The 12202-nt window shown below is 62.0% G+C and overlaps 1 protein-coding gene across 2 annotated transcripts; it reads left to right on the top strand.

Annotated features, from left to right (window-relative positions):
• Nucleotides 1-1899: 1899 nt before the first annotated feature.
• Nucleotides 1900-11771, top strand: AGXT (alanine--glyoxylate aminotransferase). Of its 2 annotated transcripts, XM_059393890.1 has the most exons (11): nucleotides 1900-2259; nucleotides 2357-2549; nucleotides 3753-3817; nucleotides 4425-4525; nucleotides 5706-5776; nucleotides 7054-7138; nucleotides 8060-8155; nucleotides 8777-8846; nucleotides 10165-10260; nucleotides 10817-10945; nucleotides 11388-11771. In XM_059393890.1, the coding sequence occupies exons 1-11, from the start codon at nucleotides 2029-2031 to the stop codon at nucleotides 11493-11495; spliced, it is 1245 nt and encodes a 414-aa protein (XP_059249873.1). In that variant the 5' UTR covers nucleotides 1900-2028; the 3' UTR covers nucleotides 11496-11771. The 2 variants fall into 2 exon arrangements, with proteins under 2 accessions (XP_059249873.1, XP_059249874.1); XM_059393891.1 differs by lacking the exon at nucleotides 8060-8155.
• The last annotated feature ends 431 nt before the right edge of the window (nucleotides 11772-12202 follow it).

Raw genomic sequence — 12202 nt, forward strand, 5'->3', positions numbered from 1 at the left:
GGTTCACCAGGGCTGGGCCTGGCTGACTCCACACTGTGACTCCAGAGGCCTGGGGTCACACAGATGTCCCCAGACCAGCACCAGGCCCCACAGGCCATGGTGGGGCAGGACTCAAGTCCGCCAGCTCCCTTAGGGGAGCTCTGCCCAGGTGCCCCACACATGGGTCTCTAGCTGGGGAAATTGCCCCGCTTTGTTCCCTGGCCCCTGTGGATTCCTCTGGGTACTTCCTGTACTCCGGGCCCTGGCATGGGCCCACTTCTCCATTCTCCAGGCCCAGCTCCCGTGCCTCCCACTCCCCCTTGACCTCCCCCTGGCAGCCCCCATGAGCTTCTCCTTCCTTCCAGGCTCTCAGCAACCTGGAGGCCATGCAGACCTGGGACTCCTCTGGCCCGCCCTCCTCCCTCACCTGTTAGGCTTCTGGTTTTCTTCTTGTTGACACCGCATCAGTGGGAGCAGCCGGCAGAGTCCTGGTCCTGGACCAAAGCAAGGGCTCTGGAAGGAGGGAAGGAGGGGAGGTAGGGAGGGAGGAAAAGAGGGAGGTTGGAGGAGGGAGGGAGGGGAGGAGGAAGGAGGGAAGGAAGAGGGAGAAGAGGAAGAGGAGGGGAGGAGGAAGGAGGGAGCTCCCACTAGGCCTTGTTATGCTGGGGCAGTTGAGGCTAACGGTCATGGCGTGCATGCCCTTGGCCAGCTAGAACCGCATCTTCCCTGGGGCCGGGGCTGGGCCCTGGGGCTAAGCTGGGCTGCCCTCTGCGTAGCCTGTGGAGCCCATTCCCTCCGCCTGTTTCTTCAGCCATCAGATGGACAGAGCACCACCACTTCTGCAAGGCTGTGGAGGTCCCCAGGGGCCCAGACCATGCCCGTCCAGCCCGGCTAAGGCTCTTCCGGTCCCTGCACCCCTATGCTGCCAGAAAAACCCAGACCCAGCAACAAGAGCTGAATGAAGGGATTTTGCTGAGCTGGGGATTGAGCTGTCATGTGGGAAGGTCCCATGCCAGGCCCAGGGGGAGGGTGCTGCCTCCTTGGTGACCATGAAGAATGCTGCAGGAAGCCCTGATGCTCCCCTGGTTACTAAGGCCACGGGGTTGGGGCCCTAAACGCAGGAAGTCCCGTCCCTGCTCCAGCCAGGCCCCCCAAAATGTAAGCAGGTGCTGAGCAGTGAATAGCCAGTTGGGCGCCTCCTTCTCCTGGCTGCTGGCGACACGGTCTTCTCCTCCTTTCCAGGAGAGGAGCAGCTTCTCTGTGCCCATGTCCCTGGCTTGGCTGGGTCTAGCCCCTTTTCCTGCTTCATGACCTGCATTTATTCTACCCACCTGTCAGCTTAACAAATTGGAGACAGCTCTGTAAGCAAGCGTGCCCTTGGTTACGGGATTGAACACCAAACGTGCCCTTGGGAAAGAAGAGGCACAGGGAATACTTATTTCTAGAAGGATGAGGAAGGAACATGTCCCAGTGTGTGTGTGTGTGTGTGTGTGTGTGTGTGTGTGTGTGTGTGTACGCGCGCGCCTATATGCACAGGGCATACGTATTTTCTAAACTGAGCCTTTCCCTTAGCTCGGCAAACTATGGCCCCTGGGCCTAATTGAGCCCACCTTTTGGTCTTATAAATAAAGTTTTATTGGCACTCAGCAACCCCATTGTCGTCACTTTTGCACTACCACAGCAGGACCGAGGAGCTCTGCCAAGCCAGAAATAGCTGCTCACTCACTGGTCCTTTAAAAAAAACCTTTGGGGTCCCCTGAGCCCGGCAGGATACATTTGGCTGGGGCTGGGCACCTGACAGCTGAGAGGAGCTGGGGAGGGGGCGGGGAGGGCAGAGGGCAATGCGCCAAGCTCTGTTTCTCATTGACTGGACTCCGGAGGCTCCTCCTCCCTAGCAAGGGTTCAACACCCCGCCTGTCAGGCCCTGACATGCGGGAAAGACGCCGATAACGGGTCAGGTCACCACGGCAAACAACGAAAGTCCAAAGCTCTAGTGGGAGCCTATCGACTGGCCTCGCCTCCAGACACCAGCTCGAGGTGCCCTGGGACATGTTCCGAGCACTGGCCAGGGCCACTGCGGCACTGGGGCCCCAGGCAGCAGGCCGGGTGCGCACCATGGCCTCCCACCAGCTGCTGGTGCCCCCACCGAAGGCCCTGCTCAAGCCCCTGTCCATCCCCAACCGGCTTCTACTGGGGCCCGGCCCTTCAAACTTGGCCCCGCGCGTGCTGGCGGCTGGGGGGCTGCAGATGATCGGACACATGCACAAGGAGATGTTCCAGGTAGGCCGAGCAGGGGGCAGCGGCCAGTCCCTAAGCCTCCTCCTCAGCTGGGCGAGGGAAGGGAGGAGGGCCTGACCCATGTCCCCTCTGTCCCCAGATAATGGACGAGATCAAGCAGGGCATCCAGTACGTGTTCCAGACCAAGAACCCCCTCACGCTGGCCATCAGCGGCTCAGGGCACTGTGCCCTGGAGGCCGCCCTCTTCAACCTCCTGGAGCCGGGGGACTCCTTCCTGGTCGGGGCCAACGGCATCTGGGGGCAGCGGGCTGCGGACATCGGGGAGCGCATTGGTAACATGTGGGGCACAGGGTGCGGTGTGGGTCCTTGCCTCCCCCTTCCCCACGACCTCCAGCCTGCCTCCCAGGTGAAGCTGGCAGACCCAGCCCACCCACCCCACTGAGCCATCGTGGCCCCTCCCCAGGCGTGCCCATCCCCCTCATGCCTCCACCTCCCAGCGGGCCAGCGGCTGCCTTCTCCTAGCGGGCATCGGAGTGCTTGAGAGACTCCCACCTCCCAGGCTCCCAGAGCTTGAGGACAGCGGTTTCCAGAGCCCGCGGGGAGACAGCGCTGGGGGAAGCTATGGATTTCAGCACAAATCTGAGAGCCCCTGCAGCTCTCCCGGGCTCCCAGGCATTACCTCCACCCTGTGACAGGACAAGGTGCCAGAGGCTGAAATCCCCTCCCAGTACCAATATCTCGGAAACAACCCTGTTTCTGGAGCAGCGCGGACAAGGTTTTCATCTCCCAAGTACAATGTTCTGGAGAGACAAGAATCAAAAGCAGGAGTGTGCCGAGGGTTTAATGATTGACCTCGGTGTTTGGAAGCATCTCGCAGCTCCTGCATGGTCAGCTCCACACATGGCTGCACTCGGTCCTCATTAATGGACAACCTCCAGTGGCCCAAGGGGTCCCCACCTTTCACCTGGTCCCCTGAGTGTACACACTGGCTTTCAGAGGGAGGTGTCAAGGGGCAGAGGCCGGGCCCTGGTAGGCTCAGCACCGTGCTCCAGAGGCTCTGCCCACAGCCCGCACCTCGGCCTTGGGATCCCACATGGGGTTGGGGGTCCTGGGACCTCCTCCTGCTCACCTATGGCTCTCTGGGGGTTGGCTATGTGGGGGGGGGGCACTGTGGGGGTTGCGAGGGTCCGAGAGAGGGAGCAGGGGCCTGCCTTCCCAGAGCCCCCACTCACCCATTCCTCCTCCATTCGGTCCCCAAATGTTGCTGGGAAGGCACGGGGTCCCCGGGCCTGTGCAAATGCCTGCTTGCTTCCTGGGTGAGGAGCCTGGCTGGGCTCGGGGAGGCTCACCCCAGGAAGAGGCAGTACAGCTGGCCCCACACGCTCACACCCACCTTCCACTTCCCTCTGGCTTCTTCTTTGGGCTGGGGTGGGTGGGTTCCTGCACACACAGGGCCTGCTGCCTCAGCACAGACCCTGTCTCCAATACTGGGGGGCTGGGCACTCGCCACTCACTCTGCCCTTGCCCTCCCCCAGGAGCCCGAGTGCACCCAATGATCAAGGACCCTGGAGGCCACTACACACTGCAGGAGCTGGAAGAGGTAGGGCGCCAGGGAGGAGAGGGGCCAGCCCACAAAGGGGGCTCAGGGCTAGGACACCAGGGCTGGTGGCAGACCCTCAGCTCTTCCCAGCACCGGGGGACCAGGACAGGAGGAGCACTCCAGTACTTGGGAGCCGGTGGAAAGGGATAGGGATGGTTCTGCCTGGCAAGGAAACTGAGTCAGGATCCTGGTCCTGTGGGCTGAAGGCAGGATATGGCGGGCAGGACATGCCCTGATGCTTAGGACATCCCTTCAGGAAAGGTCCATCCCAACCAGCTAAGACCCTGGGGACTCAGCGGACCTCCCAGCAGCCTCAACAGGACGAGGTGGGAGACTGGTGCCATTCTTCTTTGGTCTCTGGAAGAAAGTCCTTGTCTTCCTGGACAAGCCCATCTCCCCAGAGCCCAGGCTCTGGCTCAGCTCAGGGAGGGACACAGATAGGGGACGAGGCTTGCTGGCGATGCCCAGATCTCTACCGTCCATGGGGAGGAAAGGAGAGTGTGGGGGGTGGATTCTGACATGCCGTCCCCAGCAAAAATCTTTCTGGGCCCAGAGGGAGTCCAAGCCTGCTGGCTCTGCCCATGACAGTCACCTCTGTCCCTCGCAGGGCCTGGCCCGGCACAAGCCAGTGCTGCTGTTTCTGACCCAGGGGGAGTCATCCAGCGGTGTGCTGCAGCCCCTCGACGGTTATGGGGAGCTCTGCCACAGGTAAGCCTGTCCACGGTGCTGGGGGCAGAGCCAAGCGCGTGGGAGTCCGCTGGGGCTGAGACCGCTGGCAGGTCCCTCCAGTCTGGGGGGCAGCAGACAAGACCCAGATCCCATTCTGATCTTCTACACCCTCTCCAGCCTCTGTCACAGGGCATAAGGCCCCTCGGGGGTCCTCTGCCCACCAGAGAGGAGGACCCAGGTGCTCCAGGCCAGGTGTGCCCTCTGCCAGCCAGTCCCCGTGGCTGGGAAGGGCTTGAGACTGCCTCTGCTCCCTGGGTCCCAGGAGCTGCTGGGCCTGCCCCAACCTTGTCCTGAGATCCGAGGGCCCCGGAGCAGCCTCCTACCTCCACTGCCTTCCTGCAGCCTCCCCACCCCTGCTTGGGATGGGCAGGACCTACGGTGTCATCAGGTGGGACCGGCAGGCCCATCCCAGATAGTTGACCACAGGGTGCAAGAAGAGAAGCTCTACTCAGCCAGACAGGATTGCCCTGGCAGGGCTGCTGTGCACCCTGGGGGAGAGGGGGCTACCTGGCACCACCCCAGCCAGGACAGCCTATACCCTAGGGTCTTGTCTAGTAAACCAAGCTTGGGCTATCACCCCCCAGGACATCCACCTGTTCCCTCTGCGCCCAACGTGGGGCTCAAACTCATGACCCCAAGGTCAAGAGTTGCACGTTCCACCGACTGAGATGGCCAGGCGGCCTCATGCCATTTTTTTTTTTTTTTTTTAAATTCCTGAGAAAACATGGAAATGGAGGAGAGTAAAAGCTTTCAGCTGTTTCTGAACCTTGTCCTCCCTGGGTGTCCTTCCTGGCAGAAGGAAAGCCCAGCCTCGTGTGCTCTGGTCCCCCGGCCCCACTCAGAGCCCCAGCGGTCCGGCAGGACCACAGCTCAGTGGGGTGGCCCTCAAACACACCTGAGTGGGGGGCCCTATGTGCAGGCCAGCCGGGCCCACCACACTCCCCGGGGTCCCCTCATGGACACCTGCTCCACCCCTCTGCTCACCCTGGTTCCCACACAGAGCTGGTCCTGGGGGTCTGGCAATCCAGGAGGGTGTACCCTGGAGGAGGCCAAAGGCTGCTGAGCTTTCTTGCTGGCCTTCTGGGGGTCTTCGAGGCCCCTCCCAAAACCCCAGAGTCCGAAATGTCCCGGGCTTCACTCTGCTGCCTTGCACGCCCAGGTACAACTGCCTGCTCCTGGTCGACTCAGTGGCATCCCTGGGGGGGGCCCCCATCTACATGGACCAGCAAGGTAAGCCACGTACCTGTACCACTGCTGCTTGGGGCCCCTCTGTGCCCGCAAGCTCGTCGTCAGCCCACACTGTGGGTTAGGGCCCCAGGGAAACTTCATCTTCTCCCCCTCCACCAGCTAATCAACACCCCATTGTTTCCGCTGGGCTGTCAGGCCGCGATGTGGGGAGCAAGTGGGAGGGAGAAGCCCCTCCAGCATCTGGAGAGGTGCTCAGAGCCCCTCAGGTGTGCGTGGGAGAAGTGACAGGGTGCCTGTCAGCCAGGCTGGGCCTCAGTTTCCCCATCGGCCGGCACCCCACCAGTGCGTCATGTGCAGCCAGAACTCTTTGCAGAGAAGCCTTCTAGGCCCAGCATTTCCCCCCAGAGGAAAGTCCTGATCCACATGGGTGGTGCCTGTCTTCGGCCACCCACCCAGCTTGGTCAGCCACACTTCCCCCAGAACCATCTCCATCAGGGAGCTCCAGGCAGGCGAGGGCGAGATTTCTGGGCTGACCCTCAGATCACTGCTCTGCAAGGAAGGGCTCAGGAAGGGGGCCCTGGGGACGCAGTGCAGGAGGCAGGGCTGTCCGGGATGCCCACACTGTGCCCCCCAGGCCAGACAGCCCACCGTAGGAGAGAGGAGGCTCCAGCCCAGGTCCCCAGAGAAGCCGGGGTGAACCCAGGACACGCTCCGTACTTCTGCCCTAACCCTCCAGCCCATCCTCAGCGGAGGCTGCGGACCTCAGTTTCAGGCCAGTGAGCTTTAGTCATGTCTTTTGGCATGTCTGTCCGTCAGTGTCATCTGACTCCCTGAACGTACCACAGCTCCCCCTCTCCAGGTGGCAGACCTTTGGGTTCTTTCCAGCATTGCACTTTCAGGAGTAAACCATAGACAGTGCTGGCTGTCCATGTGAGCCAGTAGCCCACATCAGTCCTCAGTTGTCCCTGCCAGGCCACGCGATGCTCAGACTCACAGCCTCTCACATCAAATTCGGTTTTCGCAGAAGTCAGAAGGCTCTTACTTTGAGATGGAGCAAGAAAACCTGTTTCCCCATTCCCTTGGCCACCCCCACATGCCCACTCACCCCTGACGCCACCTGCGTGGGCTTCTCCTCTACCCAGTCCACTGTCAACAGGCGGCCTAAAATTTAACTCCATCTCCCTGGACACAGCGTCGGGTCGCAGAGGTCAAGGGCTGAGTCCGACAAGACTGTCCACCTTGCTTCAGACGGCACCTGCAATGAGCCCGCCCTGGGTGGAGCTCGACCCCCCAGGAGCACGCGCCCCTCCTCTCCACAGGCATTGACGTCCTGTACTCAGGCTCCCAGAAGGTCCTGAACTCGCCTCCAGGGACTTCGCTCCTCTCCTTCAGTGAAAAAGCCAAGTGAGTGACCCCGGGACCTCCCACCTGGGGCTGGATGAGCAGTGAGGCCGTTGGCCCCTGAGGAGGGAAGATCAGAACAAGGGAGGGAGGGCTTCCTTGGGCCATGCTCAGACACACTGCTGCTCCCTGCCCAGCTGGGACAGGTGCACGCCCTGGACAGGTGCAATGAAGCTCTGAGCTCACAGGGCAATGGGTAGCCGGGGCACAGTGAGGATCACGGGTATGAGCCTAGTAGCCTCAGAAGATTCTCATCATGGTGTGTGAGGATGCAGGGCCTGGCGTTCTAGAAGCTCCCCAGTTTCAAGCCAAGGACTGGGAGCTCCGTGGCCATGCCCTGTGCCCCCCCACCCCCAGCTCAGCATCCAGGAGCTGATGCTTCATGGGGTGGGCATGTACCCGCTTTGTCCGACAGCCCCAGTGTCTCCCACATCCCCAGTGTCCAGACCCTGAGCCAGGTCGGTCAGGGACAGGGGATTGGCCCAAGAAGATGATTACCGTAGGCAGCCCTCGACCATTTACCAGCTCAGAGACTATCTTAGATGTGGTCAAGGGTTGCACATGGGTGTGGGAAGACTGAGCTGCCTGTGGGAGGACCACGGAGGTGGCTGGGTCTGAGAGCGGGGCTCAGAGCTCAGCTAGAGGCCCATCTGTTCACACCTATTTGGATAATTGATGTATTTAAGGCTTTGAGGCCTGCTGCATTACCAGAGGGCCTGAGAGCTGAAGTCCCCAGCTGTACCTGGCCCAGGAAGGCGCAGAGTCTGGGGAGGCACAGAGTCCCCCTGGGCCAGAGCACAACCACAGGGGTCCTGGGGGGCCCTGCACCTCTGGCTCACTTCTGCAAAATAGGAGAGTCTGACAGGACTGCTCCCAGCGCTCCATCCAGACAGGCATGCACTCAGGCTGGTCCTTCCTTCCCAGAAATAAGATCTACAGTCGGAAGACGAAGCCTGTCTCCTTCTACCTGGACATGAAGTGGCTTGCCAACATCTGGGGCTGTGATGACCAACCCAGGATGTGAGGACCGCGGCAGGGCGCATTTCTGGTGGCCCCTCACCACCCAGCCTCTCACCAGTTGTTCACACCCGCCTCTAAACCCAGACCCCAGCTGGAGCCCCAGAATTCACCAGGGTCAGGCCAGCGATGCCGCTGGGCCTGGGGGCTCAGGTCCAGCAGCACGACCCCCATCACCTTCCACCAGGCCCTCTCCTCTCAGAGTCCCTGTGAACCTCTGGGCCCTTTGGACCTGGCCCAGCCACATCTTCCCATTCCTGGGTGTCAGTTTACCCACCTCTCAAAAAGAGGAGCTGAGCTGAGGGCTCCTTGTGAAGAGACTTTGGCTACAACCCAAGATCCCTTATGACACACGTGGGGCTGAGGGGCACCAGGAACTGTGCCGTACTCTGGGGCCACTGGGGCTAAGAAAGGCCAGGTGGAGGGGGAGCCAGTCCTAGGCGATCTGGCCAGGGTCCTTGCTCTGAGCCTTGCTCTTCCCAGACCCAGCTGTTACTCTAGCTCGGAGTCTGTCATGCCCAAAACTGGGCAGCAGCCCCCGGGAAGCAGGCTGGGCCCATTGTCAGAGAGCCTGACTTGTCCCCCGCCCAGTGACAGGGGACCAAGCACCGTCCTATCTTCCAGATACCATCACACCACCCCAGTCATCAGCCTGTTCAGCCTGAGAGAGAGCCTGGCCCTCATCGCAGAACAGGTGAGGGGGGCACGGGGCAGAGAGCAGTGTGGAGCAGGGGCAGGGGCGGGACCTTGGGGCAGCAGCTTCCAGGAGCCCCTGTGATGAGGCTGGCTGCCCCAGGGAGGCCCCTTCTCTGGACCCCCAAGCCCTTCTGAGGAAACAGATGGGAGGGCTTCCTGCAGAGAAGCAAGGGTTGAGTGTATGGTGAAGCAGAGAGAAGAGCTTCGCAGGACAGTGGCTCTGAGCTGGACAGGTCGGGCTCTGAGAAGGAGCCCTGGGAGAGGGGCGGGAGGGCTGGCTGCGAGCAGAGGGGGCCGAGGAGGACAGAGCCCTGGGGTCAGACGCAGTGACGGGGCAGGTAGGGACGATCGTTTGCCCCCTGGGCTGCTTAGTGAGGTGCTCCATGAGGGCCCAGCTGAGCATGAGGGGCTTTGAGGGACTGGAGTTGGCTGCTGGTCCTGAGTGTCAGAGGGACTGACTCCAGCAGGCTTGGCGCTGTCCTAGAGCCACTGCCAGCTCCTGGGGTGGGGCAGGGGCGGAGCAGGGACAGGCATGTGTGACTGGGGGTGGAGGGGTGGGGGTGGGTGGTGACTTTGTCCAGTGCCACGACCACACTCTCATGGCCCCAGGTGTATTGGCTCTGCAGGACACAGGACAGAAGACACTGCCCCCAGCACAAAGGCCTTTCTCATCCAATATCTCCCAGGGGCCACGGCCTGCCACCAGCCCAGGAGCGGGAATGAGCACTGGAGCTGTGGCGGGCCTCATGCCGAGGTCTGCCCTTCTGGGTCTGCTCATAGAGCTGTACCCCGGGGCTGGGCGAGGAGAAGTTGAGGTGTTCTGGAAGCTGGGTTGTCCCTACACCCAGGCTAGCCAAGGGCTCGGGGGTGTATGGCTGAGATGGACTAGGGATTGTGGGGGTCCATGTACTGGGAAGACAGGATACAGTGGGGAGCTTGGAAGCCCCTTCCTGCCCCATGGCCACTTCCACACCCACAGCAAGGGGCTCCCACCTCACATTGTCCAGGAGCTGCAAGGTCCGTCCACTGGCCAGGCCCCTCCCAAGTCCCCCAGACCCAGACTATGTCCACCCCTGAGGTGGCTCCAGGTCTGGTCACTGGGGCAGAACCAGGGCCACCAGACTGGGGACTCAGGGGGTCTCAATGGGGATCGGAGTCCAGGCCAAGCGAGGGGCCCAGGAGCCCCCTCTGGTCTGAAGCTGCCCTCCCACCCCCCAGTCATGGATGACAGCCAGTTTCTTCCACTCTCACCACCGAGGGAGATGTCCCCCCCACCCTCCCCGGCCCTACCCACTGGGTACCCTCTGCCCTCCCAGGGCCTGGAGAGCAGCTGGCGGCAGCACCGGGAGGTCACTGCATACCTACACGAGCGCCTGCAGGGACTGGGTCTGCAGCTCTTCGTGAAGGATCCAGTAAGGAGGGCGGAGGGCAGAGGGCAGAGGGCGGAGGGCAGGGGGTGTGGGGGGGAGGGGAGAGCTTCTGCCCAGTCCCTGCTGAATGGACACAGCATCCTGTGGTCACCCAGGCAGTCACTGTCACAGCCACAGCTCCCTGACCTCTGGATTTTAGAACACTTTGACGGCCCTGAGAGCCTCCTTGAAGTAGTTGTGGGTGATCTCTGAGCCAGAACACGCCCCTCGGCCTCCAGAGCCCTGGCAGTCCCCAGGCGGGGGTGGGGTGGGTAGGGTCACCAGCCAGTCAGCCCAGGCTTCTTAGGAAATTGAAGCTCCTTAGCCCCAGGGAGGTCGTGACCTGTCGGAGGGAACAGACACACGGACACACCCAGCGTGCTCGGGCTGCTGGGGAGGTGGTGACCTCACTGTCCTCGGGCTCCTGCTCCCCCACTCCCTGCCCATCCCCATCTCTGCCCGGCCCCTCCAGACCCTGAGACAAGGGCTGGTTTGGCCAGATCCACTGGTGCTGGCCACATGCCGTGGGGAAGGTGGCTGAGTCAGGCATATCCTGCAGGCCATCCGGCTACCCACTGTCACCACGGTGGCTGCACCCGCTGGCTATAATTGGAGAGACATCGTCAACTATGTCATGGACCATTTTGACATCGAGATCACGGGCGGCCTTGGGCCCTCACTGGGGAAGGTAAGGCGACAGCGGCTGCTTGCCACCTGCCACAGAAGCTGCCTTCCCCACCCCCCACATGGAGCACAGTGCACACCAGGCCCCAGCTGAGGCTGGCAGTCATGGGGTCCCTAGGGGGAATCCGGGCAGAGGGACAGCTCCTGCCCCCTTTCACCCCAGCTCAGTGATGTCGTGGGGTGCAGCACTCCCAATCCCACACAGAATGGCCTTCTGCTGCTGCGGGTGGACCGACCAGGCTAGAGGCCCCGGGCCTGGGTCCAGCTGTGCCCTCCAAGCAGGCAATCCTGAGTGCTCATTAACTGACCACCATCCTGGCCACTCCTCCTGAGCTCTGCATGGCTAAAGGGCCAGGGGCTCATTGTGTGACTGGGACAGGGGCATCCCCGCTGGAGGACCTGGTTCAGGGCCTGCCTGACATCTGCATGTCCCGCCCCTACAACAGGTGCTTCGCATCGGCCTGCTGGGCTGCAATGCCACCCGGGAGAATGTGGACCGTGTCATCCACGCCCTGCAGGAGGCCCTGAAGCACTGCCCTCGAAGCAAGATGTGACCTGGAGGCCCATCCTCCCAGAGGGGTGGGGATGGGAGACCCGGAGCACACAGACCTCGCCACATGGCCTGGCCACAGAGGCGAGGCACACGGGAGCCCCAGACGTCCTTCTCCTCTCCAAGGGGCACCTCCCGGAAGGGGACTATGTGGGCTCAGGTCCCACAGTACCTCCCATGAGAGACACAGCCCCTAGGTCCCTGGCCCACCCAGAATACTCAATAAAGAATCACTAGGCACCATCCTCACTGCATGGAGGGTGGGTGGCAGAGATATCTGGCAGGGAGTCACCATGGCTGCCAAAGGCTCCTTGGCTTGGGGATTGCTGGGGGACAGAGCCTTGCCTGGGGCCCCCCCGGGGCTGGAAGACAGATTGGGGACCTGTCACTGTACACCGTAGCCCCAGATCTCACACCTTCCAAGGACAACTGCACATATGCCTCCCGGGCTGACTCGTGACTCGAGTCACACATGTTATGGCACCATCACACCCCAGGCACAGGGCCAGGACAAAAGCCGGGAGGGCTAAAGGTCACGACACATGCGTGTAGGTTGGCAGGTGCCAGAAGTCTGGGGGCCTCAGCTGGACAGCCAAGGTGGCCCCCGGCCCAGCCCCTCACCCCCTCAGCTTGGCCCCTCTGGTCCTCTGTCCCTTAACTGCTCCTTCACTTGGGGTTTCTGCCTGTGCCCGGCTCCCTTCCTCCCCCTTT

The sequence above is a fragment of the Mustela nigripes genome, chromosome 3 (assembly GCF_022355385.1).
Source record: "Mustela nigripes isolate SB6536 chromosome 3, MUSNIG.SB6536, whole genome shotgun sequence".
Lineage (NCBI taxonomy): Eukaryota > Metazoa > Chordata > Mammalia > Carnivora > Mustelidae > Mustela > Mustela nigripes.